The sequence below is a fragment of the Perissodus microlepis genome, chromosome 9 (assembly GCF_051167445.1).
Source record: "Perissodus microlepis isolate ML-2025 ecotype Zambia chromosome 9, ASM5116744v1, whole genome shotgun sequence".
Lineage (NCBI taxonomy): Eukaryota > Metazoa > Chordata > Actinopteri > Cichliformes > Cichlidae > Perissodus > Perissodus microlepis.
Window position 1 is genome coordinate 4,975,449 of NC_140469.1, and position 27,519 is coordinate 5,002,967.

Sequence of the window (27,519 nt, forward strand, 5' to 3'; positions counted from 1 at the left end):
CAACCTTGACTTTCTTGGTTTCTTCTTCTTGTGCCTTTGTGTGTGTTTCTGGATTCAAATGCAGACTAGTCAATAGTGTTTTTAGAGTACAGGCTGTGATGTGTGCTGCTGCTGTTGCTCTGAGGTTTACTGTTCTTTGTGGATTTACACAACTGTATTGTGTAAGATGTTTCGCAAGCTATCTTGGCTAATTTCTGTCCTCTACACTGATAGTACACTGTGCTGTCTTTATACTAGATCATCTAGATCATAATCATGGTCAACATTTTGACCTTCTTGGGCCACACAGTGAACCTCACATTGTAACCAAAGTTTAGGGCAGTGCTGAGCATGAGAGGCAAAGTAGAATAATGATATAAAAGTAGCATCAGCATAAAGCTGCTGATTTTTTTTAACCCTTCAAAGCCTGAACCATGAAATAACTGCCTGTTAAAATTCTGTGAACATTCTGACAATTAAAAAAAAAAAAAAAAAGAGTTAATTTGCATATATGAGTTTCATTTTGTATCATATTTGGGACATTGCATTTTATTCCTTAAAAATATATTGTGCTATTAATTTAGTCTTTTTTGGATGGTCTCAAAAACTCATGTATCAAATATGATACACTTGCCTTTAAAACCCTGCTTATTTACATCAGTACCTACTGAGACAGATGCAGAAAAAGCAAATGTAGCCCAGTAGAGAAGCAAAGAACAGCTGTCAGTATTTTAAAGTGCATGTTTATATATGTAAAAACAGGCCCTGGCACAAGAATATAGCCTGCCAACCATGTAAGGGTATTACAGTTTTCCATTCCTGCAAACAAGACTGTTTAACTGAGTAGCTGTTAATAACTCACATTAGGCACTTAAAAGGCCTCTCTCAGAATCTATTGTTTGAGGAGGAGCTGAGGGCTGAGTTTAACGGTGCACACTCTCTGTAGTTTGTGTCTGTTTCACTGCCTCTTAAAGGGCTAAAAAGCTGAGGATTTAGTATCCCTGGAATTTGCTCACAGCGTCCTCTCTGCTTCTTCATTTTTTTTTTGCACAGAGCAGTCTCAGAGCAGTCTCACTTCCAAGCTTCTCTTTGGTAAACTTGACAGAGCAGCTTCCTGTAACATCTGTCTCTGAGGTTTAAGTACCAAGCCTGTTAATATTCCTTCAGAGTGTCTTCTACAGGTAACTGCTGTATAAGAGGGGAATGAAGTCTGATGTCTTCAGTCTCATCTTCAACAACTTCTCCAATTCGTCCTCATTCATGGTATCATACTCACAATTCTCACTGATACATTCATCTCAGTCCTCATCAGCAATAGGATCATCTTCCTCATCTTGCTCTCTTTTTATTGTGGTCTAATTTTTTTTAACAGCACAAAAATCTGGCATTGTAACACGGGTGTGTTTACTTTTTATATCCACAGCACTTATATAAAAAGTGCACACTGTCACTTGTTTCTTCTTTCTTATGAGATATATATTCTTGTAAAATACCCAGAGTTCCTACTTCAAATTCCCTACAGTATAAATGTACCTTGTTTCTTTTAAAATACCTGAAGCTACTCAGTACTTAAACGTGACTTCTGACCGTCGGGTGGTCAACAGCGTCGCAGATCCTGAGCAGCAATGTGACGCTTCTGTTCATGTGTCATGTGCTCTAATCGTTGTTTAGTTCAGCCCTGCAAAGAGGCTTTTTCATCAGTGCTGCGCCCGAAGGGAGCATGCTGTTAGTTTTCTTCTAGCCGACTTTTATTGTCAGCTTTCGCTGAAAAGTGTTGCATAGAAACACAAATGTTACAGTTTTTACTTTTGACTTCTTTTTCCGGGGAAAGTCTCTGAGCCGAGCGACAGAAAACTTCAGCAGCACCACATTTTTGTTCTCTGAGCGCTTCATCCATCCATTCATCCACTGCGGCGAGGATGGGGGACGCGGCGGCGGAGTGCACCATCAAGGTGGTGTGCCGTTTCAGGCCGCTGAACAGCGCTGAGGTGGCCCGCGGAGACCAGTACATACCCAAGTTTAAGGGGGACGACTGTGTGCTGATGGTGAGTGTGCGAAACAGTAAGCAGACCTTTTCACATTTTATTAACTGAAATTGTGTCCTAAAAAAAAAGAATTTTTTTTTACATCGTTCTATATTTTGGGTTGGAAATGCTGATTTTGGAGGCACTAACAGTGGCTAATTAAGGCTAATGAAAGCCACTTAAATCAACTTGAACAGGTCATCTTCACCATGCCTGCACTGAGTTGCTGCAGTGTGATTGGCTGATGTGACTGCTTCGGAGCAGTTGAACATGAACATTCACTTTCTTTAATGTCTAAGTGCTTTTTAACATTCGTACCCCACCAACCTTCCAATTAGTAGATGACCTGCTCAACCTGCCAAACCACAGCAATCCCCCAAAATGTTCCTCACTGTAGTAAAATAGTTTAGAAACATATCCCACTTGTTTAGTAACTTGCGAACACACTTGAGCTGTGTCACATCTTATGTTTTTAATCTGATGCTCTTAAAGTGCCTCAGCTGAGGACACCCTGAAGGCAGAGGAGGAAGTAACAAAGCATATATTAAATATAATTAATTTGCTAAATATAACAAACATGTTCAACAAAGAAAATTCCAAAGAAAGAAAAATCAAAATCTCAAACCAGAAAACCCAGGGGGGACACTGATGTAGAAGCAGATGACTCAAAGATGGCATGAGGAGAAAACAGTAATACAGGCTTATGTAAATGCATGGGTGGGAAATAAATAAAGACAGGAAATCAAAGCAAAGCAATACCCCCCAAAGAGCTGACCTTCAAAGTAAAACAAGACTAAAAGAGAGACACTAAGGACAATGGATAAAATATTACAAACACAAACTAAAAGTAGAAAACAGTGGGAAAAAAGATTGTGCAGTAAGCATGAAAAAGTAGGGCTGCTGTGGTGCAGCAAACTCTAAATTCTTGATGGTATACTTTACTATTTCTCACTGCTTCTACCTCTTGTTTAAAGGGCAAACCATACTACTTTGACCGTGTGTTCCAGTCCAAGACAACTCAGGAGGAGTTTTATAATGCTGTGGCTCAGAAGATAGTCAAAGGTAAGCTGTGCATTGGAATCTGTTCATGAAATACAAAACCAAACCCCAATCCTAAATGTGTTACTTCTTTGTACAGATGTTTTGGAGGGATACAACGGGACCATCTTTGCTTATGGGCAGACATCTTCAGGCAAAACACACACAATGGAGGTACTATGAAGTATCAGCTGTTGCTTTTTTTTTCTACTGGTCAAACATATTAAAAATAGCCAGGAAAAGCCTGAGATTCTGTGCTGTCTTACTTTTATCATCATGTCCTGAAGGGGAAGCTTCATGACCCTGAAATGATGGGAATCATTCCTCGAATTGTGCAAGACATCTTTAACTACATTTATTCCATGGATGAGAACCTGGAGTTCCACATCAAAGTATGTAGCTGGGCAACGAGGCAGGCGCACGTGAAAAAATCTGATAAAGTCTCACTGTGCGCTTTTGTTTTGCAGGTTTCATATTTTGAAATCTATTTGGACAAAATTAGGGACTTGTTGGATGGTATGTACGGGGCTCATCATCAGTCAGACCCTGTTACAGAGACCATGATTCATTCTTTGCTTTCATTTTCCTCCACAGTGTCAAAGACCAACCTTCCTGTACATGAGGACAAGAACAGGGTCCCATATGTCAAGGTAAGACAGACTGAGTGCTTCATTTTCAAGGCACAACATTGTTCCTGATTAAACTCAAAGTCTGCAGTCATACAGTCACAAACTTCTCCCAGCCGGTTCTAATGCATTAGTTATGAACAACAGAGCAAAACAATGATGCTACTGTGATAGCTTACCTACAGGGTTTTATGTATAAAGGGTAAGAATTCTTTACAGATCATTGTATTTCATTTGGCATTCAGCTATAAGTCACATAGACCTTGATTGCATGAAGAAATCCAAGCAGATACAAAAGCTACTGAGACCATGAAGCACTAGGTCTCCTTTCATAAATATCCAGTGGAGACTGTTAGCGTGTCACGGTCCCTTCAGCTAATAAATGTGTCTCTATAAACCAGTCCTGCTGTGGGGCTACTGAGAATAATATTTCCTTGTGATGTTCATGTGTCCCCAGGGCTGTACTGAGCGTTTTGTCTGCACTCCTGAGGAGGTCATGGAAGCCATAGACGAAGGCAAAAATAACCGAAGCGTGGCTGTCACAAGTGAGTTCATACATTGCGGCCTCTCATGGGTTCATCCTCACTGAGTCTCCTGACTGTTGCCACACTCCCAAAAGCTGAGCCAAGAAGACATCTGTGAAAAACACATTAAAGTCAGGTTCTTTCTAACCATGGATACACGATTTAAACTGAAGCTGAGCTGACTTAATTATGCACTTATTTTCTGAATTACATGGATCCCATTATGGCATCAGTTAAGTTTGTTGGAAAATTATAATTTCTGTAAACAGACATCTGCATATGAACATACTGTCAGGATCCTGGGTCATTTGACCCAGCGTTCTTAGTTTTCCTGTGTTTCTGTATTATGTCAAGTTCATTTGTGATTTATTCTATGGTTCCTAGGTTTTGATCCCCTGCCCCTCATGTTTCTCTGTACCCTGTGTTTAGTCTTCTCTGCCCGTGTGTTCCCCCTGTGTTGTTGCCTTCTGTGTCTCCCTCTGTGTGACTGTCTTATATAGTGATGTGAGTTATTGTGCTTTGCTCCCATTCCTTGTGTTCCGTGTTTTCCTCTTCCCTTCGTGTATTTCTTCATGTGCTCTCCCCATGCTCTCTCTCCCCTCCTGTCTCCCCTCCTGTCTGTGTCTCTGTGTTCTTCCTGTGTTACGTTTAAGGTCCACATCTTGGGTTAGTATTTTCAGCTCCGTGCCCTCCCTGTCTTGTTATGCATAATTGTCCTCAGCTGTGCTCCCCGTGTGTTCCCACCTCACTCATTACCTTCTGTGTATTTATGTCGGGATGTCCCTCTGTTCCATGTCGCGTCGTCCCTCAAGCTGTGTGTTCCCTTGTGTGCCTCTCTGTAAAGTTTAGCTTATATTTTCCCAGTTTAGTTTTGTATTATTATTTGTGTCCCACCACACCAGCAATAAAGCTGTGATTTTGTGTTCACCCCTCGTGTCTGAGAGCCTGCATTTTGGGTCCAACTCCTGCCTGCCACACAGCGATTCTTGACACATACAGAATCTGTAAGCATGGGACAACATTTTTGGTCCTGGAAGCTGGAAGCTGACTGGTTGTATCTAGTCAGACTTTGGTTGCATGCAGGTCCATGCATAGAGCCACTGTGATGGTAACAGACTGGTTCTTACATAATGCATTTCTACAACAGTTCACACCAGCACTTGTTTCTGCTTTCTATGTAACATTCATACTCCAATGGAAGCACCAGTGAGCAACTTCAGTATCTTGCTCAATGATACTTTGACATGCAGACTGGAGCAACCACCAGTCTTCTGATTAGTCGATGACCTGCTCTGCCTCCTGATCTGCAGCCACCACAACAAACGTTTTTGCTCTACCTGAGATCAGCAGGATAACACAGTCGGAAGGTCCCGTGTGATCTCCTAATTTAACGCTGTGACATAAAGATTAAAGGAGATGCTGATCTGCTGGGAAGGCAGCTGTGCTCACCACTATACCACCATTCCATATGTCAAGGATTGGTTTTGGACTTTGGAGTTTGCATATCCTCCCTGTGCCTGCAGGTTATAGATAAAATAAATACCAGTCCATTTCCATTTATCTTTCCACTCAGCAGGACATATTCTATGTTCAATAATTCCATTAAAAAGGCAAGAACAGCATATGGACAGTCAAGAGGTGTTAGAATTAGAAGATGTGAGGCCTTTTAGATACCAGTCAGCTACAGCTACCTGTGTTAGTCGCAGCTGGAGTTTTTATGTATTCTAGTCTGGTTAAGTCTCATTCTTTTACCTTGGTAATCCCTCAGAAAAAACACTTCAATGGGCCATTATTTTTATAGCGTACAAACCTAGAATAATATAATCAGTAATAACTGTTTTTTTGTTTGTGTGCCCACATGTACATTCAGACATGAATGAGCACAGCTCCAGGAGTCACAGTATCTTCCTCATCAACATCAAGCAGGAAAACAGTAAGACTGAACAGAAATTAACCGGCAAGCTGTACCTCGTCGATCTGGCTGGGAGTGAAAAAGTATGATCCTCAGTACTCCTCCTCCTCTCTGACCTCTCTCATCTTCATAACCTCTCCAAATGTGTTTTTTTCCCAATTTCAAGAGCCCGCCTCTGACTTGAACCAGCTAAAGAGTAGCTTTTAAGTAGTTGTTTATTAATAGAGTAGAAACCAGGCCTGATTTAAAACTCAGGGTGGAAACAGCTCTTTTACTCTCATTTACCTTTTCCCTAGTGGCAAAGTGTGTCTGTATTAAATGGATCTGTATGATAAAAGTTTAATGATGCTATCGTGCTGCCACTTCAGTTCATGGGGGGAAACTAGAGCAATCTTCCATCAGTAAAGTGTAAAATGTTAACAGACCAGTCATAGCGCTAAACTCCGGGACATGCTTTGTCAACTTTCTTTTACTAAGCTGATCTTGTTAAAAGAAAAAGGTTCTGAGCATCTGTAATGTGACACAGTTTTCAGCTTCACTATAACAATTGTGCCGTTTTTGTGTTTCAAAGGTGGGTAAAACTGGAGCAGAGGGTACAGTGCTGGATGAAGCCAAGATGATTAACAAGTCCCTGTCTGCACTGGGAATTGTCATCTCAGCTCTGGCAGAAGGCTCGGTGAGACAGTTTTCGACTCTGCTTGGTGAAGCGTTAGAATTACTGCCACTCCAAAATGTGATTCAAAGTTTATAGATGAAATTCGTAAAAAGGAGAGGCTGAAGTGAGTTTATTATCACAAATGTGCTGATTCGTTCATTAGATCTTTTAAAAGATCCCATAAGTTATATTTGCATGAGCGTGGTGACAGAGCTGTGAAGTGGGGTGGGATTACATTAGCTCTCAACGGCTTCTTGTTTGCAGTGGTCATGGACAGGCTGACAGAAGAGGCCAGGCAGGTGTCTCTGTGAACCATTATGTTTACACAGGACATTTGGATCTGTGGTGACAATAGAGAGCAGGTGGATGAGAGCCTGGAGAGGTGGAGGTATGCTCTGGAGAGAAGAGGAATGAAATCCAGTAAATCCCAAAAGGTTGATTCTGTTCATCTGGACGTAGCGTTGTTCATTCAGTGGTGCTAGTTTCAGTCATTGTGCAATGTGCTCTTTATAAGGTTGGGGAAACCTGCAGTCAGCTGAGACTGAGGAAGTCACTTGGATGAGCGACGAAACGTTTCGCTACGTCCAGATGAACAGAATCAATCTTTTGGGATTTACTTACCTAGATGATTGAGCATGCATAAAGAAATCCAGTAAAAGCATGACAAAATGCATATGTGTGAATAAGAAGGAGACAGGTATAGCTGTGAAGCTGGTGGAGCACCATCCAAAGCAACAGACAGTGCACAAGAGAGGTGAAGAAGAGAGTGTAAGCAGGGTGGAGTGGGTGGAGATGAGCGTTGGGATGATTTGACAGAAGGACGGCAGCAAGAGTGAAAGGGAAAAATTACAAGATGAAAGTTAGACCTGCCATTATGTATGGTTTAAAGCCGGTGGCTAACAAAAAAAAAAACAGGAGAGTTAGAGCTGAAGATGCAAAGACTTCCACTGGCAGTGACCAGACTGGACCAGATTAGAAATTAGTTCATCAGAGACAGTAAAAATGAGCAGTTTGGAGACAATTATAGAGGCAAGGGTGAGGTGGTTTTGATATGTTCGGAGAAGGGAGAGTGGATATGTTGGATGAAGGATGTTGAATATTGAGCTGCCAGGCAGGCAACAAAGACAACAAAGAAGATTCATGGATGTAGTGTTGTATGACATGCAGAGAGTTGGTGTGACAGAAGAGGATGACAGGGACAGGGTGAGATGGAGGCAGATCGCTGAATTCGAAGAATTTGTTGTACTGTTTCTGCTGATGTCTGCGCCTTAAACACTTAACACACTGGATAAATGTGCACATCACCATGTAATGTGTGCAAGATAGATGTTGATCTACTGATCACATCATATCTCCATTTTCTTGGTTATTACTATGACTATTTCTGGGGGGACTATCAGACGCTAAAATGTGAAGGCAAAGGTGTATGTTTAAAAAAAAGTTGTGAAATCATCAGAGTGCAAACCACCTGTGTAGCTGTTTAGGTTAAAGGACTTGCAATACTGTGGAACAATCTTGTGTGCAAAAATAGGAACATCAGCCTGCAGCTGGAGACATTTTTTAAATATTTACTGTTTCTTTTTATTGTAGGACGGCATTATAGAACCTGAATACATTTTACATACCATAGATTTATCATAAGACCTGATCTAAGCCACTCTGAATATCCCAGGAGTTGCACCTATTTCAAAGCTCTAGGAACCCTGAGATGAACTATTGGCCTACTGCTCAGGAGCTTCCATAGAGGGTTTTTATATTGCTAAATGTTACAAATTGAGTATATTATATTTTGTAAGTACATCATAGTGGACCGCAGTCCTTAATTTTAATTGCTCAGTTACATTTCATCACAACAGGCTTCACTGTTGTAAATGCTGTTTGTGACATGCAGAATTATCATATAATGCGACATATGGTCCCTCTCAATCTGCCTAGTCCTACATACCATACAGAGACAGTAAGATGACCAGAATCCTGCAGGATTCCCTGGGAGGAAACTGTCGGACAACTATGGTCATTTGCTGCTCTCCTTCGGCTTACAATGATGCAGAGACCAGGACTACATTGCTTTTTGGACAGAGGTACGTAGACACAAACCTGTCATCACATCTGTACAAATGATGTTACTGAACTGAAAGGTGTTCCACAAATAGCTACGTTTTAATATTAAAAGATTAGAGGCAAAGAAGACTGTGGTCTAGAGTCATAAATATGAATGATCCATAGGTTTGGTGTCTGACTCCATAAAGACAGGGCACCGACTTAAGCTCAGAAACACCGACCTCTGAGCTGGCTCTGCGGTGAAACCAGCCTCAACTGTGTGCTGTTAGTATTCAAAACAGACCGCTACCACTTTCTCACCTCTGTGTCTCACCAGAGCAAAGACCATCAAGAACCAAGTGAGTATGAACGTGGAACTGACAGCAGAGCAGTGGAAGAGCAAATGGGAGAAAGAGAAGGAGAAGAACAAGACACTGAGAAACACAGTCACCTGGCTTGAGAATGAGCTGAACCGCTGGAGGAGCGGTGAGGGCCACAGGCTGTATTATGGGCAGGTTATGTGTGGGTCATTAAAGCAGAGGCAGAGGAGTTTGCAGACATATGATCATTGTTTTTATGTGTTTAATGTTAGTATGGATATGTTCATAACAAGGTTAAATCTTGTGTCCTTGTGTTTAGCAATTAGAGTTGAGCTGCACATGGATCCTAACAGGAGGCTTTTAAAGAAAGAGCTCCTTGTTTCTATATTTAATAACGACAAACAGTCCCCCGGAAAAATATGCAAGACCATGCCTGTCCTGCACTAATGCTACACATGAAGGCTCGTTAATTTTAACTAGTTTTCCTTTCTTTTTTTTGTATTAAGAACCTGTTAAAAAAAGGATTGCTGTGTGTGCAGTCATAATATTTTCTCTGATGGGGAGCTATTTAGGGTGGAAACAGACCTTCTTATATCATCTTTCTGCTGCTCCCTGCAGGAGAGAGTGTGCCAGCGGATGAGCAGTTTGACAAAGAAAAGGCCAAAGAAGAAGTCCAGGCCCTGGAGAGCACCCACCACAATGACAAGACGCCACCCAAACCTGCCCTGAGCTCCCTGCCAGGAGTCAAACTCACAGATGCAGAGAAAGAGAAGTATGAGGCGGAAATGGCCAAGCTCTACAAAGAGCTGGACGACAAGGTAACGAAACAACAGCTTTGGTGTTGGTTAAATTTGCTGCACTTGTGGCTTTTTTGCTCACGCTGAAAGCATGCTTGCAAGTGCGTTGAAACACCTGGACTCTGATGAAATGAAGACCAGCTAAAAAAAACGTGAATGCAAAAGTTCAAAAACCTTAAGTGTTGAACTGATTTAAGCTGAACTGAACGATGCAAGTCAGGATCACATGAATGTGCATGTATTATATCACAAATGTTTGAGCACTAATGATTGATATTCAGCTTTGTGCTTTGAATAAAAGCATCCCGTGGGCAAACATCCAAGCCTCCAACAATTAAGCCCTTTCATCATTTCAGAGCCTTTTCTTAATTTTACTGTAGGTATGTAACAGTATATATATATATATATATATATATATATATATATATATATATATATATATATATATATTGGTCTTTATCTCCTTCTTGACTGTGTATTTAGGCTGGCTCATTGCTGAACAGTTCTGAAAATCTGTCAAACAGTGTAATCTCAGTACTGCCTGTTTTGCTTGATATATATATTAGAACATGCAGATAAAGTGCAATGCAGTAGCAACTGACAGATTTTTTAATATATTTAAATAGACATTACCTCAGGCAAGACATGCTATTAATCTCCAGCAGGATGACAGTAAAAACTAGAACACTGAATCTATTTTGGTAGTACTTTGACTTTGTGAGAGCAGGATGAAAACTATGAAAGGTTTCACAATTCCTGTCACATGAAATTTCACAATATCTTCACTTCATCTTTCTCTTTTGTTTTAATAATGTCAATTCATTCTTGATATTGGAATAAAGACAATATATTTATGTGAAAACCAACATTCGTCTTCTAATTAATTGTGGTGAACTTATTTCTTTTGACCAGCAGGTGGTGCAATTGGTTGCAGTTCAGTATTGCTCTTTGGCAGGAGAATTATGTGAATGAAACATTACTGGATTTCTCTTTTCCTCTGCCTTTCCTGCAGGACGATGAGATCAACCAGCAGTCTCAGTTGGTGGAGACGCTGAAGCAGCAGATGTTGGATCAGGAGGAGGTGACACTGCATCCGCCTTCCCTTCCTTTCTTTCTTTCCTTCCTTCCTTCCCCTGTGCCTTCCCGCTGTTCCAAATCCCCCTAGGCACTCCTGTTAGCATAAACCTGGTGTGACAGTTGATTGCAGACCATTAGTAGCCCTGCAGGAGAGGTCAAACCCCATCTCACCCTTAGCAAGCACAGGAGCCTCACCAGATTGAGCACATTTTTCTTCACTGTTCACAAATCTGTTTTGTAGTGCCTGCTGTTGATACATTTTTTAACATACTTTCAAACCTGACCATAGGAGAGCATCACTGAGCATCATTTACCTCTCCTAGCTATTAGCATCCTCTCGCCGTGACCACCACACGTTGCAGACGGAGCTGAACCGGCTGCTGGCGGAGAATGAAGCCTCCAAGGAGGAAGTGAAGGAAGTGCTGCAGGCCCTGGAGGAGCTGGCTGTCAACTACGACCAGAAGAGTCAGGAAGTTGAAAACAAAACCAAAGAGTTTGAGGCTCTCAGTGAGGAGCTGAACGAGAAATCGGTGAGCAGCTTGAAGCTTTGGGGGAATTTGCTGGAAGTAAAAACACTAATCCTAATCCTAGATGCTTTGTGATGTGTGTTATCGTCCACCACTAGAGCTCCTTGGCCTCCATTGACTCAGAGCTTCAGAAATTGAAGGAGATGACCAACCACCAGAAAAAGAGGGTCACTGAGATGATGTCATCATTACTCAAAGACCTGGCTGAGATAGGCATCGCTGTGGGAAGCAATGACATCAAGGTTCCCAGTTTGGCTCTGATACACTGTTTCATATTCAGAAAAGTGACATTTGGGTTAAAACTATGAAATAACAGTGCTTTAGACCACAAGCTAACAACTTGTGGTCTAAGAACTATCAACATCATCAGGTATTCAGGTGATCCTTGCTGAAAATGAGGATGGTTTTGCATAGGCTGGTTGCAAGCACTTAATTCCACTGTGGACGTATCTCTCATTCAATTTATTTAGTGGATTCAGTCAGAAAATGTAGAACATGAACCTTGATCAAGTTCCAGCCAAAGTAGAACTTGAAATCAACCTTTATTATCACAAAAAAAGAAAAGCACCCAATCTTGAAAAATAAGAAACAGAAACTAAACTATGAGTGTTGAATTTCTGCAGATAATGACTTTCAATAGTCCTTAAAAAATTGGTAAAATAGATTTGGTTGAACCAACAGTGTGAAATTGATTGATTCAAATGTAAAACTGGTAAAAGCACAAAGATGCTCACAGAAAACGCTTCAGCAGACAAATGTTCTGCATATTTTATGATCAGACGACAGTCAATCAGCTTGTTGTCTAGTTTTAATAGGAACTGTGAGCATCTTGGTTTGTTTCCACTGGTTTCCAGTGTATCTCCAACTGCATGCTCTTCAAGAAATTTTGATAAACTCCTAATCTATTTTAAACTCCGTAGATGGTCTGTGTGGGACTGAGTCTGAGGAATGTCTTTGACCTACGTAATGTTCTCTCACGTCCTCAGCAACAAGAGAGCAGTGGTCTCATTGACGAAGAGTTCACTGTTGCCCGTCTCTACATCAGCAAGATGAAGTCAGAGGTGAAGACCATGGTGAGGCGCAGCAAGCTGCTGGAGAGCACACAGACCGAGACCACCCAGAAGCTGGACGAGACTGAGAGCGAGCTGACTGCCTGTCAGCTCCGCGTCTCCCAGGTAACAGCTGCTTAACAACTGCTGCCATCTCAGATGCTGTCGCCATAGTGACATATAGATAAGATGTCAGATTATGTGGTTCTATATCAATAACAGTGGGACCTAACAATGGGGTCTGGCCTAAAAGAACTGTCATTTAATTTGTATGAGTCCTTTTCATGTCTTTCGTTGGCCTGTCGTTGTTTAGCAAGAAGCCAAAATCAAGTCCCTGACGGAGTCCCTCCAGAATGTGGAGCAGAAGAAAAGACAGCTGGAAGAGAATGTGGACTCTCTCAGTGAGGAAATAGTCAGGACCAGGGCCCAGGGTGAGCAACACACTCTGCTCTCCATTCTGTTTTTGCACAAGGAGCCCTGTTTGGCTAAAGGTGTGTTGTGGAGAAGGCAGTGAAACTGCTGTAAGAGGTCCTTAAACTAACTAATAGTGACTCAAATGTTTTAGGACATAAAAGCTAAAGCAAGTGGGTACAGTGGTGCAATGGTGACCTTAAAACAAAGTCTCACACACTGATTTAAAAAAAAAAAAAAGTCTTGGAAACAACCCTGAATAAAAGGATTTAATCTTCTCTGGTGTTTTAGGGCTATTGACCAGTCAGATAGGGTAAAATCCACATTTCTTTAAAAATGTATTTATTATATGTACCGGCCACTTCATTAGGTGCACCTTGCTAGTACTGGGTTGGACCCCCTTTTGCCTTCAGAGCTGTCTTAATTCTTTGTGACAACTCACATGTGAAAAATATTTGGATACATTTTTTGTTGTGCATCGCGGTGCAGCAGGCAGGTCCCAAATACAGGACACAGAGAACAGAACTCAACCTTAACTGTAGTTTTACTGGTGGCTTCATAGGAACCAAGGTACAGAATAATAATAGAACTTATTAACTAGGAAAATCTCTTTGGAAACATGGAACTCACAGGGGCCCACGGCAAGAGGGACAATGTGACAAAGAACAAGGGGGAAACTCAGACAATTGATACACAGCAGGTAATGAAGGGAGAGGAAACAGATGGGAAACAAAGTGGGAACAAATCAGGAATAACAAGACAAGGGAAGTTAAACTTGACACAAGACTATCACAATAAAACAGGAACAAGCATACACACTGAGACCCAGACTATGACATGCCAAACTAACACAGGGATAGAAGATTAAACACAGAGACAGAACATAGAAAGACTAGACAGACACGGGAACGTCACTGGGGAACAAAGGGATCACAAAAGATATAGATTTAATAAGCAAGAAGGTGAACTAGAATCCTACAAACTGAGAATATAATAAATGGCAAACTTAAAGGTATCCTTAAAACCATAAAGAAACTTAAAATCCTGGGTCCAAGATCCAGGGACCATAACATTTTTATTGTTTTAAACCTGAATTTGTAAAACTAAACTTGAATAAGTCATAAGTATTGATTATTAGCATTGAACGTTCAAAGAAGTGTCTGTGTTTATGGATTTCCCTGAAAGTCATGCTAAAGTAATACCTGTTTCTCCTTTAAATCTTGTTTCCAGTAAACTATGAAAAGGGTTTACATGACATGGCAAGCTTAAGAAAAATACTGTTTGTACTTGTTTGTGCCATAAGAAACTAAAGAAGATCCATTGTTATATCCCAGTTGTTCCCAATAACATGGATCATTTCTTCTCCTTCCAGAGAAGGTTAATGCCATGGAGAAAGAGAACGAGATCCAGTCTGCAAATGAAGTCAAGGTACTGTAACACGTACAAAGTGTGCTTTTAATTGCCCACCTCATCTCATGCAGTGACTAGCTGTTTTTTTTCCGTGTCTTCAGGAAGCTGTGGAGAAGCAGATCCAGACTCACAGAGAGGCCCATCAAAGGCAGATCAGCAGCCTGAGAGATGAGCTTGACGCCAAGGAGAAGATTATCACTGAGCTGCAGGAGTAAGACACCACATCACCTAACGCTTGTCTCTTTGAGCGAAACTTACATGACTCGGCTGATTTTATCCCTGACCTCTGTGCAGTCTGAACCAGCAGATCATGCTGGAGCAGGAGAGGCTCAGAGTGGAGCATGAGAAGCTCAAGGCTGCTGACCAGGAAAAGAGCCGCCAGCTGGAAGAGCTCACGTAACATCTCTCGCGTTTATTTAACACGAAAATGCAAACTTGTTTAGCAGAACTGTTTTCCAGTCTTATTAACGCTTGTTTCATGTGCTGCAGGGTGCAGCAGGACAGGAGGGAGCAGGCCAGACAGGACCTGAAGGGACTGGAGGAAACTGTGGTCAGTTATTGCCACAAGTTTTGAAATCTGTATCACCTTGTAATTGGAAGGTTGCCGGTTCGAGCCCCGGCTTGGACAGTCTCGGTCGTTGTGTCCTTGGGCAAGACACTTCACCCGTTGCCTACTGGTGGTGGTCAGAGGGCCCGGTGGCGCCAGCGTCCGGCAGCCTCGCCTCTGTCAGTGCGCCCCAGGGTGGCTGTGGCTACAATGGAGCTGCCATCACCAGTGTGTGAATGTGTGTGTGAATGGGTGGATGACTGAATGTGTAAAGCGCTTTGGGGTCCTTTAGGGACTAGTAAAGCGCTATACAAATACAGGCCATTTACCAGGCCATTTGCTATGGAGATTTCGGTCTCCACCAATACAACAGAGGTAAGAGGAAAAACAGTAACATTTTTAACATTCAGCTAGCATTAGCAAATATGGTCACTTCTGGTGTGAATGTGAGTATGAGTGGGTGGATGAATGGATAGATGGATGGATTTGATGGATTATGGAAAGCCTTTCTAGTGAAATTGGTGTAATTAGTTTCCTTTATCAGCTTTAATCATGTGACCTCCTGCCGTATGCATGTATTTTTGCACAAGGAGTAGTGGTGCTCAAAGATGTACTTTTTGGGTGCAATAATTAGGTATGAACTGACATGATGTGACATCTCAGTACAGCCTCAATATTATTTATATGGCTCACTAGCCCAGATATAACCCAGATTTGTTGCCAGCAGCAGCAAATGATACATTGTGACATGAGTTTGGAGGGCGATTTCTTGTCACCGTTATTCTTTGCAAACCTGTCTTTCTTGTCTTGTGTTAGGCACGGGAGCTGCAGACACTTCACAACCTGAGAAGGCTCTTTGTCCAAGACTTATCCACAAGATTAAAAAAGGTACAAGTCCTCAAAGTGTTTCTGTGATGGAACACATTTCAGCTCTCAGAGCAGATATGTAACCTCCCATTCCCTGAATGTTGCCATGGTGGATCATCACAGTAATCGCCATCTTGTGATCTGATTTGTCATCTGTTAAGACTCCTGTCTTACACAATATCACATGAGCTCTTCTTGCCTCGACCACGACGTTTACCTGGAGTGAGTCAAACAGCTCCATATTTCGCTCATGCGCCGGCAACACTCCCATTAAATCTGCATCCTTAATGAAATTTTAATGAATCCAGGGAACACAACAGAAAGTGTCTGCAATAAGTAGGCCATCTGATTCTTCAAAGGTAGCAGCTGTAATTTAGGGACCTGGGCCCTCAGTGCTGCTCATCTCCTGCCTTCCAGCGGAAGCTTGATGAGATAGACAAAGGCAGAGCAGGCTTTCCTGGAGCACACACAGAATATATTACGCTGCTGTACTCATCCAAAAACTGCTACTTATCACCACATTTAGGCACAGATGGGATTATCTGGATCAGGGCTCTTTGGTTACAGAATTATTTTTCACTTTGACTCTGATTTGAAAAACTGAAAGCAACAAAATAAATTACATAGATAACAAAGTTGTTTGCTGTGCTTGGACAGAATGCTCAGATGGCCTCAGAGGACACAGAGAGCAGTGCTGCCCTGAAGCAAAAGATCAGCTTCCTGGAGAACAACCTGGAGCAGCTAACCAGAGTTCACAAGCAGGTAGAAATAGATGCAAACAAAGTGAGATGAGTGTCTCCCACTCAAACTGGCATCTCAAGGTTAAAAGCTCTATTTTTTCTCTTCTGTTTTAAATTCCACAGCTGGTACGGGACAACAATGACCTACGCAGCGAAATCCCAAAGATGGAGAAGCGCCTGCGGGCCACCGCTGAACGGGTCAAAGCCCTGGAGACCGCCCTAAAGGAAGCCAAAGAGAATGCAGCCCATGATCGTAAACGCTACCAACAGGAGGTGGAGCGCATTAAGGATGCCGCCAAGCCTAAAAACATGGGCAGGAGAGGGTCAGCACAGATAGGTAGGTGGCACCACTGTTTTAAAAAGCGACGTCTTTTACCAGACTAAAAGGTAGCAGTTAGCTAAGCTTGACGTAATCTTGCTGTTTGTTTTGAGATCAGGTATGACACATTATAAAAATAATTCTCAAAAGCTATATAGATGTTGATAATCCTGGTACCCTGGGCAGATTATATAATAAATTTCATCCAGATTGACTAACAAATCTAGGCGGAGTTTGGGACCAGGGAACATATGTATAACACTATGATTATTATAGTAGGTTTTGTACGTTTTGTAGTTTTTTTGTTGTTGTTTTGGACAGGATCAGGCTAATCATTCATCAGTGTTTTTTATTTTTATGCTAACCTAGGCTAACAGCCGCCTAGCTTTAGCGCTAAAATGATGCATATACATCAGTATTTTATTAATGTTCTCATCTGATTCTCAAACAGAAAGAAATTAGTGTTTGGGTTTTTTAAAAATATCAGTGGGCCATTAACCTTCCCTCTGTAAATGATTGTTATTGTTTCGCTGTGTCCAATCCAGCCAAGCCTATCAGACCTGGTCAGCTGCCAGGGGCTCCCATAAACTTCAGTGTCAACAGGTCCAACCTCATCCAGAACAACCACCCTACCGGCATTAAGGGAGGAGGAGGCAATAACAGGCAAGAAAAACATGCACCCTGTTTCCCTGCAGTCCCAGGTTTATGAATTAGCGTTCATGTTTGCTTAATCCTAATACTTTGAGTAACCTCTGTCTGAAGATGGCCTCCCAGTTTATAATTAGCTAAGACAGCTGGGCCAAGTAAAGGCTTTTTGAATAATGGCTCAATTACAGCTGCCTTAAAAGCCTCTGATACGTATCCTGTTGATAGAGATAAATTAATCATATTGAAAATTGATTAATTCAGTCTTGTAGAAAGGGGGACACAAAAACGTGACAAGCCAGTGATGACCAACTTATCAACTCTAAGATGATTCATGTTTCTTTTCTCATTCATTCTTTTGCATCTATCCACAAGTTTATGGACTTCATTATTAATTGTTGTCAAAATTTCTCCCCCTCACAGTCCCTGATGGTACTAATACTCACTCAGATACAAAACCAAAGAAGCAGACTGACATGGACATCCATCAGCTGAATCGTTGCACTATTCTTCCAATGTCTAAATGTGTATTTACTGTATATAAGCACAGCATAAGCTGCAAAGCTGCTCTTTTAAGCTCTGTAAGCACTCATAACGTGTAATAGTGTCCTGCAAAATCCGCTTTTATTATGACAGGCTGGTGTGTTTCCTTTTCCCAGGCACAGATAATATTTTACATTGTGCCAACATGCATGTACATACAGTATCAGACCTTGATGGCCACCTCAGCATGAGAGCAGAGATGAAAACAAGGCTGAACGAAGGCCTTGATTCTTTCGTCTGTTTGTTGACTTATTGATTGGTTAAAATGTGACATGCGCAGTTCACAGATGTCACAAAAGCTTTTGAAGGCAAAAAAACCCAAAACACTTTAGTTGTACTCATGGGAAAAAGGAAGTTTTGACAGGACTCTGTGCAGTCCACTCTTACTGTTCCCATAGGATTTACGAGGGCACATAGTAGCCAGGTGCTGCTAATCAAATGCACTTGATTAACAGATCATCAGCGAGTGTGAGCGCCTCTATGAAACAGATGTTTTGCCAGTTTGCTAGTCTGGAACATTCGGATGTGTTTTAATAATGTTCCACAGTTTTCCCAGGGGAAAATCACTGGAAATTCACCCCAAGGTCAGATTGTGGAGTTTTTGGAAAATCTGAAAAACAAAAAAAACCGCCAAGAGCTACGTCTCTTAGCATGCTAAATGCTAACGTTCATGACAGGATGATTAGGAAATGACTGCACAAGTATGACTTGTTTGGAAAGGTTGCCAGGAGAAAGTCTCATCTTTTGGAAAAGAAGATGGCGGCATGATTTAGGTTTGCAAAGTTGTATCTGAAGGAACTGCATGACTTCTCTGGGTAGATGAGGCCAAGTGTGAGACCATCTGTCCAACAGCTTAAGCTTGGCTGAAATTGGGTCATGCAACAGGACAATGATCCCAAGCACAGCAGCAAATTTCCAACAGGGTGGCTGAAAAAAAGAAAAGGTGTTGTTTTGGCTCAGTGACAGTCCAGACCTCAACCTGATTGAAATGTCCTTATGCATAAATTCAGTTCAAAACTCAACAAACTGAAGCAATGTAAAGTTGTGTTGGCCAAAATTCTCACATGATGTAAAGTTATACAGAAAACAATTACTGCAAGTTAATGCTGCTAAAGGACTTTATACGAGCTACTGAATTGTGGGGTGTACTGAGTTTTTCACTGGACTGCACAGACTACTGTGAAAACTTTCTTTTTCACGACTGTGTCTTAGTTTATGTCACTGAAGTTGCACTGCTGCATTGCAGCACCTTTTGCTGGAGACAGCAGAGGGCAGAAATGGCATAAGCATAAAGCATGACCGTGTCTAGCATTATAGAACAGAGAATGATCTGCCTATGTGTAATTGTTATTATTGTATAGATACCTCAATAAAATCAATCTGGAACCGCTGTCATATTTTGGTGTGATAGCTTAATAAGCTAATAACGACAGGGCTGAAGCAGCAGTTTTTTGTCCCTTAAACATTTAACATTTTATTAAATGAATCTGTTACTACAGTGCTGGGTTCAGCTTCCACTGCAGTTTTCAAATGTATATATTAATAATTATTAATAAACTTTAATTTGAAAGCTTGCTTGGTGACTTTATTTCCTGTACCATTGGGATAACTCAATGGAGGGGGGGTTAGTTGAGGAGATGAAGAAACTACACAGGAGTATATGGGGGGGGGGGGGGCATCTATTAAAGTGAGGGGTAGCAAAGGAAAAAGCTTATACTGAGTTGCATGTGAGACTGGACGCTGAGGAAGGAGAAAGGGACTTGTGGTGATTGGCTGCAGACAGAGATTGAGTATGTGCAGCGTGACTAAGAATAGAGATGGAAATGTGCTAACATATGACGAGTGTTGAAAAGGTGAAAGGAGGACTTTGATGAGCTGATTAATGTAGAAAATATGAGAGGGTATGAAAATAAACAACCAAACAGGAGGAAAAGAAGACCACAGAAAAGATTCATGGATGTCATGGGCCAAACAGAGGTTTGACAGAGAAGCATGCTCGGGATAGGGTGACATGAAGGCAAATGATCCACTGTGGCAATCCTTAAAAAGAGCAGCCAGAAGACGAGTAGGAAAATAAATACAAGAAAAACAAATTCCCTACCTAACACATTAGGTGGGAAATCCTGCCTCAGAAAATTCTGAGCATCAGAACTTGGTTTCCTGTATTTTGGGAAGTTTTTTTTTTACTTTCAGTTTAGCGCGGGAGACACAACTCAGGCACCATTGAACAGTTTAACATCTGAGTGAGATCTAAACTTTGACAAGATAAGATTCTGTTGTGGGATGACTTTTAAAAATCATATACACACGATTATGTATGTTGTTACTGAGGCTGAAAACAACAATTATTATAGCATTATCTTATTTTTATTATCTATTCTTATATTCTTATATTTAAGAATAATTTCTGTTTACAAATAATATAAGCGTAAGTAAAACTCAACAGAATCAATCTTGCACTGAGCGGTAACAACATCAACGGGAGCTGAAAAAGGTCCTAGCTGTTCTTTTGCGTCATACCAACTTGTACCACAGGATGGTGTCCTGACTCAACCAAGGCAAGTCACTGAAAGCATTCCTATGCTGTTTTCCAGACACTCCCGAGTTAGCCTGTTCCAGCTTTAAAGTCAGGAAAGTGAGAAAAAACGGGATTCGTTTTCTACTGTTTATATTGAAGGCCGCCATCTTGGATTGCTAACTTGTGGTTGGTGGGGCTGCTCTGACTCTCTGAGTAGGAAATCCAAGTTGAGTTGGCATTCCAAAATTTAAATTCCGACTTAATCTGGATCACACCATTATTTACAGTGGAAGCATGGAAAAAGGGAAAAACCTCTTGGGAAAAAAGGAGGATAGGGCTTCTAAGAAACAGCAAAAGCGAAAGGAACAGCAATACGCATGGAAAAAGTGCAATGTTGCCCTCAGTGATAAAAGTCTGAATTAACATTTTCTGAAAAAACTGAAAGCAAGTTAGCAAGTTGCTAGCACACTAGCAAAACGTTAAAAAAAGAGCAAAACAGCCAAAAAACCTCTCTAAACAAGACTGATGTGTACTGAAATCAGTGCTCGGGAATGTCATTTCCTCTTTACAACAACACGTTGTGTTTTAACACAGAGTTGTTTATGCACACATTCATACATTTTTCTAAGATACTATGGTTGTAGTGTTTTTGCCAGAGGCTAAGTCTGGGTGAGTGACTCCACTGAAGCCTCCCTGCTTCCTGGCACTAAATCATTCATGTTCCTGCTTGGATGGTAAAACACTCTTCTTTGATCACCAAAAGAAATTTCAGCTCAGTGTGTATGTTTGGTGATGTTACACGATTTAAAGACTGTGAAAATTAAAAGCCTGGTTCTGAAGGGAAATAATTTCATCTTACTGTCATGACCTTTACCTTAAGGAAATTTACAACTATTCCAAGTTTACCAGACCAAAGTCAAAGACCCCCAGGGTGTTCGGCCGGGAGAGGCCAGGGAGACCTCGAGGCTCTGAAATCCGTCTATCAGCGTTGACAGACGGGCGGAGTGGGAGTGACAGACGACTGCTGTGTTAAATGCCCCAACTGCTACAGGCTGCAATAAAGTACGCGAACTCAAACCGGAAACAAGTTTGTTTGTTCATGAAACTAAAAGTCCATCAAAAATCTAAAAACTATTCAACTGAAAATTTTGCTGATTACTTTATCACATCTTGTAGGATTATAAACGCAATTCAATTAACTCTCCAAGCCTTCAGGGATTTTTTTTTTACACAGTAAAATTTGCTTCCTAAAAAAACAAAACAAATGTGTGTTTATGTGTGAGGATTTCCTCTGAGATGAAATGTGTATAATATGATAATATAGTAGCACAGTCCAAGGACAAGTACAACTCCGTTCAGCGAGGAGATTGTTATGCTTGGACAAATTAGTATTGCGGAGTATCGTGATATAAATTTTAGTGAGCACAAATATATATTCGATATAATAAAATGTGTTCTTTACGATGCAAATTAACTTCAAAACAAAAGTTCCCTGTAAAGTTCCCGTAGCATAAGACGAATAAAACAATAAACTAACCAAGAAATATAATTATCTGTTGCTGATTTGATAACCGTGTTTTTTTGGGGTTTTTTTTTAAATAACGTCCAAAAATGTGTAAATAATGCACATTTGATATTTTTTAAATAAAACTCTTTTCCATTGTTTTGTACATTTGTGGATACAGAGTCTGTCAGTGCCCCACAGCTGTGTGACTGCATCAATTCAGCGTAATTCATTTTCCAAGAAATAGAAAAGTGCAAGGCAAAGTTGTCTGTTACTAATAATATTATTATTTTTATTATGATTATATAAATATGGCTCTTATGGTGATAGCGTTATCGTGATTGTCTCCAATAGCGAGAATTTGACGGAGGCAGATTTATTTTGGCAATTATGACCGGATATGCGCTGTTTCCGCTCGGAACTTGACAGCCTGTGGAGAGGCGGCGGATTGCGAACAAGCTGGCTGAAGGACTTGAGGTCGTCTTCTGCGGACTCAGTCGGAGCAGGCGGGACTGAAATAGGTTAGAAAAAAGTTCCCTCGGAGTACGTCTGCGGTCGGCACGAAGCACGGAGAGACGAAGCGGGAGTTTCTTTTTTCTCGAGGTGAGTGATTTTATCCTGGCGGGGCGCGATGGTCAGCGCGAGGCTATTGGCTTCTGTCGGAATTACTTTGTTGCTATGGCACGCTGTTGCAGAGCGCGCGGTGGTTCGTACTCGAGTGAACCTGCAGTGCTTTTGTCCACGCATGAAGCTTCTCGAAAATACCCCGAAAATGTCTGCTAGTGGGAAAATAAACTAAAGAAACGTTGTTGATATTCTACTGAGAGGGTAATTAAAGGTTCCACGTGATAGCATCACTCCGTGTTGATGGGCTAATTTCCTCTCGGTGTTTTTGGTTATTTGTCCCGGTCCGGGAGCGACATAAAGAGGAGGAGGGGGCTTTCTTTGGCAGGCATGCCCTCCTCTCCCCTCGCTCCTGGGAATCCTTGGTGATGTCGATTCGGAGACCCTTTGTCATGAATTCACATGGATTAAACTCCTTTGTGTTGCGTTACTGCAGTGTGTGTGTGTGTGTGTGTGTGTGTGTGTGTGTGTGGAAGGGACCCTACCCCCCACCTATACCGCCCCTCACCATCGCCTGCCCCCTCAGGCATGCTCTGAGTCCCCCCCCCCCCTACAATTTATAGACTGCTTGCCTTTAGAGGGGGCTTTTCCAGTGCTGTGTCAGGGAGAAGCAGCGTTTATTTCCCATTGATGCTCATCCACATATGCAGCAAATAACCCGCATAGATGGGATTGCAATGCAGCAGCAGCAGGAGCACATGTTGGAGTGGATGCTGCTCATCCACACATCTGCTTTGGGTGAAGCATAGGGACAAAGGCAGTGCAGGTCTCAGGGTGTTTCCGCTGCTACAGTGGCTTGTCTGCAGATGTATGCAGGTAAACGCTCTGGTCGTGATCTCCTTGCTGATGCCTAGCTTGATATTCTTCCATCTGCACCCACCCAGCTGAGAGACACTGATTTAACATGTTAACGGTGTGCAGCAGTGCAAGTCATAAACATGTTCGTTAAGAATCTTTAAAAATGTTTTTCCAGAGACCTATTTCTGTCACCGGATTGTTGTCACTGGTTGAGGATTTCGAACCACCTGGCTCCTCTTTTAAAACTCCACAAAAGAAACACAGCAAGTTTATGGTTATCAAGGTCCATATCGACAGGGACAGGCAGTATTTGCACAACATCCCTTTTTTTTTTTTTTATAAGAGTCTGCTGAGCAACAAGTTGGCCAGTGCGCTCCTGTAAAGCTGCACAGTGCTGTGACACCCTGCTGTGCAGTGCTGGGGATTTATTTCCAACAAGATTTACTCTCGAGTCCTCTGCCAGAACCACAGCAGTTGAAAGGAGAGACAAGGAGCTCCATATTTCAGCTGCATTCTTGCTGAGAAGTTGCTTTTAATTATTAACAGTAGTGACTAGTGGAGCTGGGGGCCCCTTCCGAGGCTAGTGATGTCATGCTTGATCTCCAGCCAGTTTCTCTCGGTTTATGCTCCCATTAGAGCAGATTTAATCATTTGGTTTTGTGGTCATTTGTGGTCAGTGTGGGAAATGGTTTTCCTTGGGTATATTTGGGAGCCTTTCAGATAGGTGCCTCAGCTTCAGATGCTAGTAGTTATCTGTTACAACCTTGCATACTACTATGCAGGGCTCGCAAAATTTCAAAATCCCTGGTAGCCCTTCGGGCAGGGACTCTTCAGTTTTTGGTAGCCCAAAATAAATTTAAGTAGCCCGAATAAAAAAGAGAGCAATTTTTTGATTGATGTTTTGTTTCCGTTACAATATTATACATTAAAGTATAATATTGTAATGGAAACAAAACATTAATCAAAAAATTGTTTAAACACAAATTACAACATTGTATAAAAATTACAATCATCAACTCAAATACTTGGTTCTAATTGAACAGAAATTTCTATGAACTTGTAAGAACTGTGTAGGACATGAATCAGCCTGTGTCAGATCCTGAATTTGAAATTTCCACTGAAGTCACGGGAAAGAGGCAAGTGGAACCAAGATCGAGGCCATTTGCTTTTTGAAGTTTGCAAAGACTGCTAAATTGTGCCAGTGGTAGTTCACTCTTTGCAACATAGCAGCTGTTCTAAACAGCTTTTCAGGTTTATTTTTAGTATGTTATTTGCAATTGGTGTTTGTTCTGGGAAAGATATTGCAGACTGAGCAATAATGCATTTCTTGCATTTCTCATGGGTTCTAATGGGGGCCTTTCTTAAAATGACTGGTCCCAGTAACAAAGCCGCTTGTCGACCCAGAAATCGAGGGAAAAGCAACAACACACCCGGCAGAACATTATGTTATTTACACGGGTGCACATAAGTGGTCCGCATGTGCGCATTCGCTGTCAAAATAAAAGACGCGCACCAGATAAGAAGTTGCAACGCGCGTTTGCGTCCATATAAAAGGCACTGTTTTTGTCCGCTAGAGTGGGATTTTCACGGCACATTCTGCACCACATCTCTGTGCGTTCATCATTTGTTTGAAGCCAGCTCACCTCCTGCAAACACTTTTCCGAGAATACGTGCTTCTTTTGTGGTTCGGACTCCTTCTGACATTTCTTTGGATGTGGAGGAAAACCAAAGTAATTGCTTAAAGGAGCTTCTTCGACATCTTTAAGAGTTCTAAACAAATGTCTGTCCTCCTCCAGAAAATCTTATGTACGCAAACACGCGTTGCAACTTCTTATCTTGTGCGCGTTTTTTATTTTGACAGCGAATGCGCACCTGCGGACCACTTATGTGCAGCCCTGGTTATATAGCTCGTCATATCGCAGCCACAGAAATTCTTTTGTCCATGAAACCATAAAGCTGCGCTTTCTTTTTGCCTTATAGTCTGATTTGTCATAACTTTTCCGTTTTGTGGTCACTTCTTCACCCTGACCTGTCTTATTTGGCTCAGCAGAACTAAAATATATATCCTGCTGCTTTTACACACGCACTCACATAACGCTCAGCGATTCTCTGCGCGATCAACCTCTCACATGTTTAAGCTTGCTGCGGGAGATTTCACTTGTCATGTTTGCGTAGTAAGCTAACGATTGATAAGACGATGTCAGAGGAATTGGTGCGCAAATTATCATCACCCACCAATCAGTACTGTCGCTCTCTATACACAGTTCGCGCGATTGCAAAGTGAAAGCAAAAAACAAGCGCAAATTCAAACACGATTTCAATATGTCACATATTGACAGTGGCTCACCGATGCCAATGACATAATTACCCAGCTACATTTCCGAAAGAATGCAAAAGCATTGAAATATATTTTCCTATGATAGCCCGACGGGCAGGGCAGAGACAGATTTTGGTAGCCCGACTGGAAAAATCGCTAGCCCCGGGACGTCGGGCTAGCGATTTTGCGAGCCCTGCTATGTACGCGATCAGGGACCGAAGAGCTTAAACTCACTGCTCTCTGTGTTAGCTTCCTGTGATGAAGTCAGGACAGTGACTGCCATGCAAACTATGGTGATAATGGTGTTATCACGTGGAAGCCCTAACAGGCACGTGACTACATCTTTGGCAGCTTTGCTCATGGTGTCAACTGTAGATTGTGTCTGAGTGGTGCATTCTTGCCCTCGCATGTTCCTGAAGAGACGGTCATTCATAAAGGCTGATGCATGTGTAATTTGACGTTACAGTTGGAGGTTGTGCTGGGACAAGCCTGGACCGGGCTGCTTTCAGAGACACACACTCAGAAAGCTGTGGCTTGATGCAACTGTAACACTTCATAGTGTTGAAACAGATGAAACAGACACTATTAAAGCTCATTATGGACATCTTTCATGGGTTCCCACTCTGGCCCAGACGGCTCTTACCACTGTAAATCTATTCTGGGTGTAGCTGTCTATTTCTTTACGTAAGGATGGGGCCCTTTGTAGATTTGGCGGCATGTTCTCACGCCTCACTAAAAGCAGCTGCTTTTGCCGCCTAGACTTCAGTCCGTGGCGGCTGGTAGTTCAGGGGCAGAAGAAGAAGAATTCAATATGAGGAGATATTAGGTTAACTGACGAAAGGATACTATCCGATGGATCAATGACAGGTCTCGTCCCAAAACAAACTGCACAGGAATGGCGTGGGGCCCAGCTGTCTTCTGACTCACACACTGAGTGTACATGATATAGCAAAGAGATCGCCTCAAGCTTTTAAGAGGTTTCACACAGTGTCTTGTAGCTGCATTAATGAGTAATGATGCCAAAGCTGCAGAGCAGGACTCATAGGCTTTATATCAGGGATCCCAGTCATGTGGTCCAGAACCAGCCTGCAAGAGGATACAGTTTTTAAATAAAATACTGAGATATTCCTGGTGCGATGATGCCAGCATTACAACACATCGGATTAAAAATGCATGTCAATTTAAATTATTATTTTTTAAAATCTAAACAGTGGTTTGGATCATGAAAAACAGAAAACTGTTATTTCCTTACAAATCTCTAAATGAAGGTTTTATGACTTTCTAGATCCAGTGTGATCTGTAAATTGTAATATCCATGTAATGACACTCTCGATGAGTTTGGAAGAACTTAGGGATGTTGAAATTGCACATCTCAAGCTGTATAGCTTCTGTTTTCTAAACGAATGGCTCTTTACATGTGAAATTGAGCTAAAATTATTTTAGACATTATTTGTTGTCTTTCTGGAGACTAATTGGGACCAAAATTTACACAGTAAACATAACAATCTATTTCGTAATATTTCACATTATCGACTGAAACTCTGAACTCGTGAGGAAAGGTTTTATTGAGGCCATAATCAAGGAAGAAGGAAGTGGATTTTCCCATAGACTTCCTCCCAGTTGGACTTCTCTTTACACCCTGAGAAACTGCATGTTAATGGCCATTAAAAACACTCCATGTTGAAGACATTTGCACTTGGGCTTTACT

At 41.7% G+C, this 27,519-nt stretch overlaps 2 protein-coding genes across 6 annotated transcripts in view; both read left to right on the plus strand.

Moving 5' to 3' along the window:
• The first annotated feature begins 1,737 nt into the window (after positions 1-1,737).
• LOC146379903 (kinesin-1 heavy chain-like) lies at positions 1,738-17,937 on the plus strand. Its single transcript, XM_084940405.1, has 26 exons — positions 1,738-2,024; positions 2,978-3,065; positions 3,142-3,215; positions 3,329-3,433; positions 3,509-3,557; positions 3,636-3,691; positions 4,125-4,212; positions 6,062-6,186; positions 6,675-6,779; positions 8,694-8,839; positions 9,136-9,284; positions 9,737-9,936; positions 10,928-10,996; positions 11,316-11,522; positions 11,618-11,761; positions 12,506-12,694; positions 12,882-12,999; positions 14,352-14,407; positions 14,491-14,600; positions 14,684-14,785; positions 14,879-14,939; positions 15,753-15,824; positions 16,461-16,565; positions 16,667-16,880; positions 17,408-17,525; positions 17,931-17,937. The coding sequence occupies exons 1-26, from the start codon at positions 1,899-1,901 to the stop codon at positions 17,935-17,937; spliced, it is 2,883 nt and encodes a 960-aa protein (XP_084796531.1). The 5' UTR covers positions 1,738-1,898.
• A 4,549-nt stretch (positions 17,938-22,486) lies between these two features.
• The window catches only part of arhgap12b (Rho GTPase activating protein 12b), a 71,756-nt gene continuing 66,723 nt past the window's right edge, over positions 22,487-27,519 (plus strand). For 4 of the 5 annotated variants that reach the window (XM_084938786.1, XM_084938789.1, XM_084938787.1 and 1 more), the window contains exon 1: positions 22,487-22,675. The gene's annotated coding sequence lies outside the window, so the exon portion shown is untranslated. The remainder of the gene's footprint in view (positions 22,676-27,519) is intronic. The other variant, XM_084938788.1, reaches the window with a different exon arrangement.

Excerpts from the sequence above, each read along its gene's own strand:
- LOC146379903 (XM_084940405.1), top strand. The coding sequence starts at position 1,899 with ATGGGGGACGCGGCGGCGGAGTGCACCATCAAGGTGGTGTGCCGTTTC. Across the intron at positions 6,187-6,674 it reads ATCTGGCTGGGAGTGAAAAA|GTGGGTAAAACTGGAGCAGA; the intron begins GTATGATCCTCA and ends TGTGTTTCAAAG. Across the intron at positions 11,523-11,617 it reads AGGAGCTGAACGAGAAATCG|AGCTCCTTGGCCTCCATTGA; the intron begins GTGAGCAGCTTG and ends GTCCACCACTAG.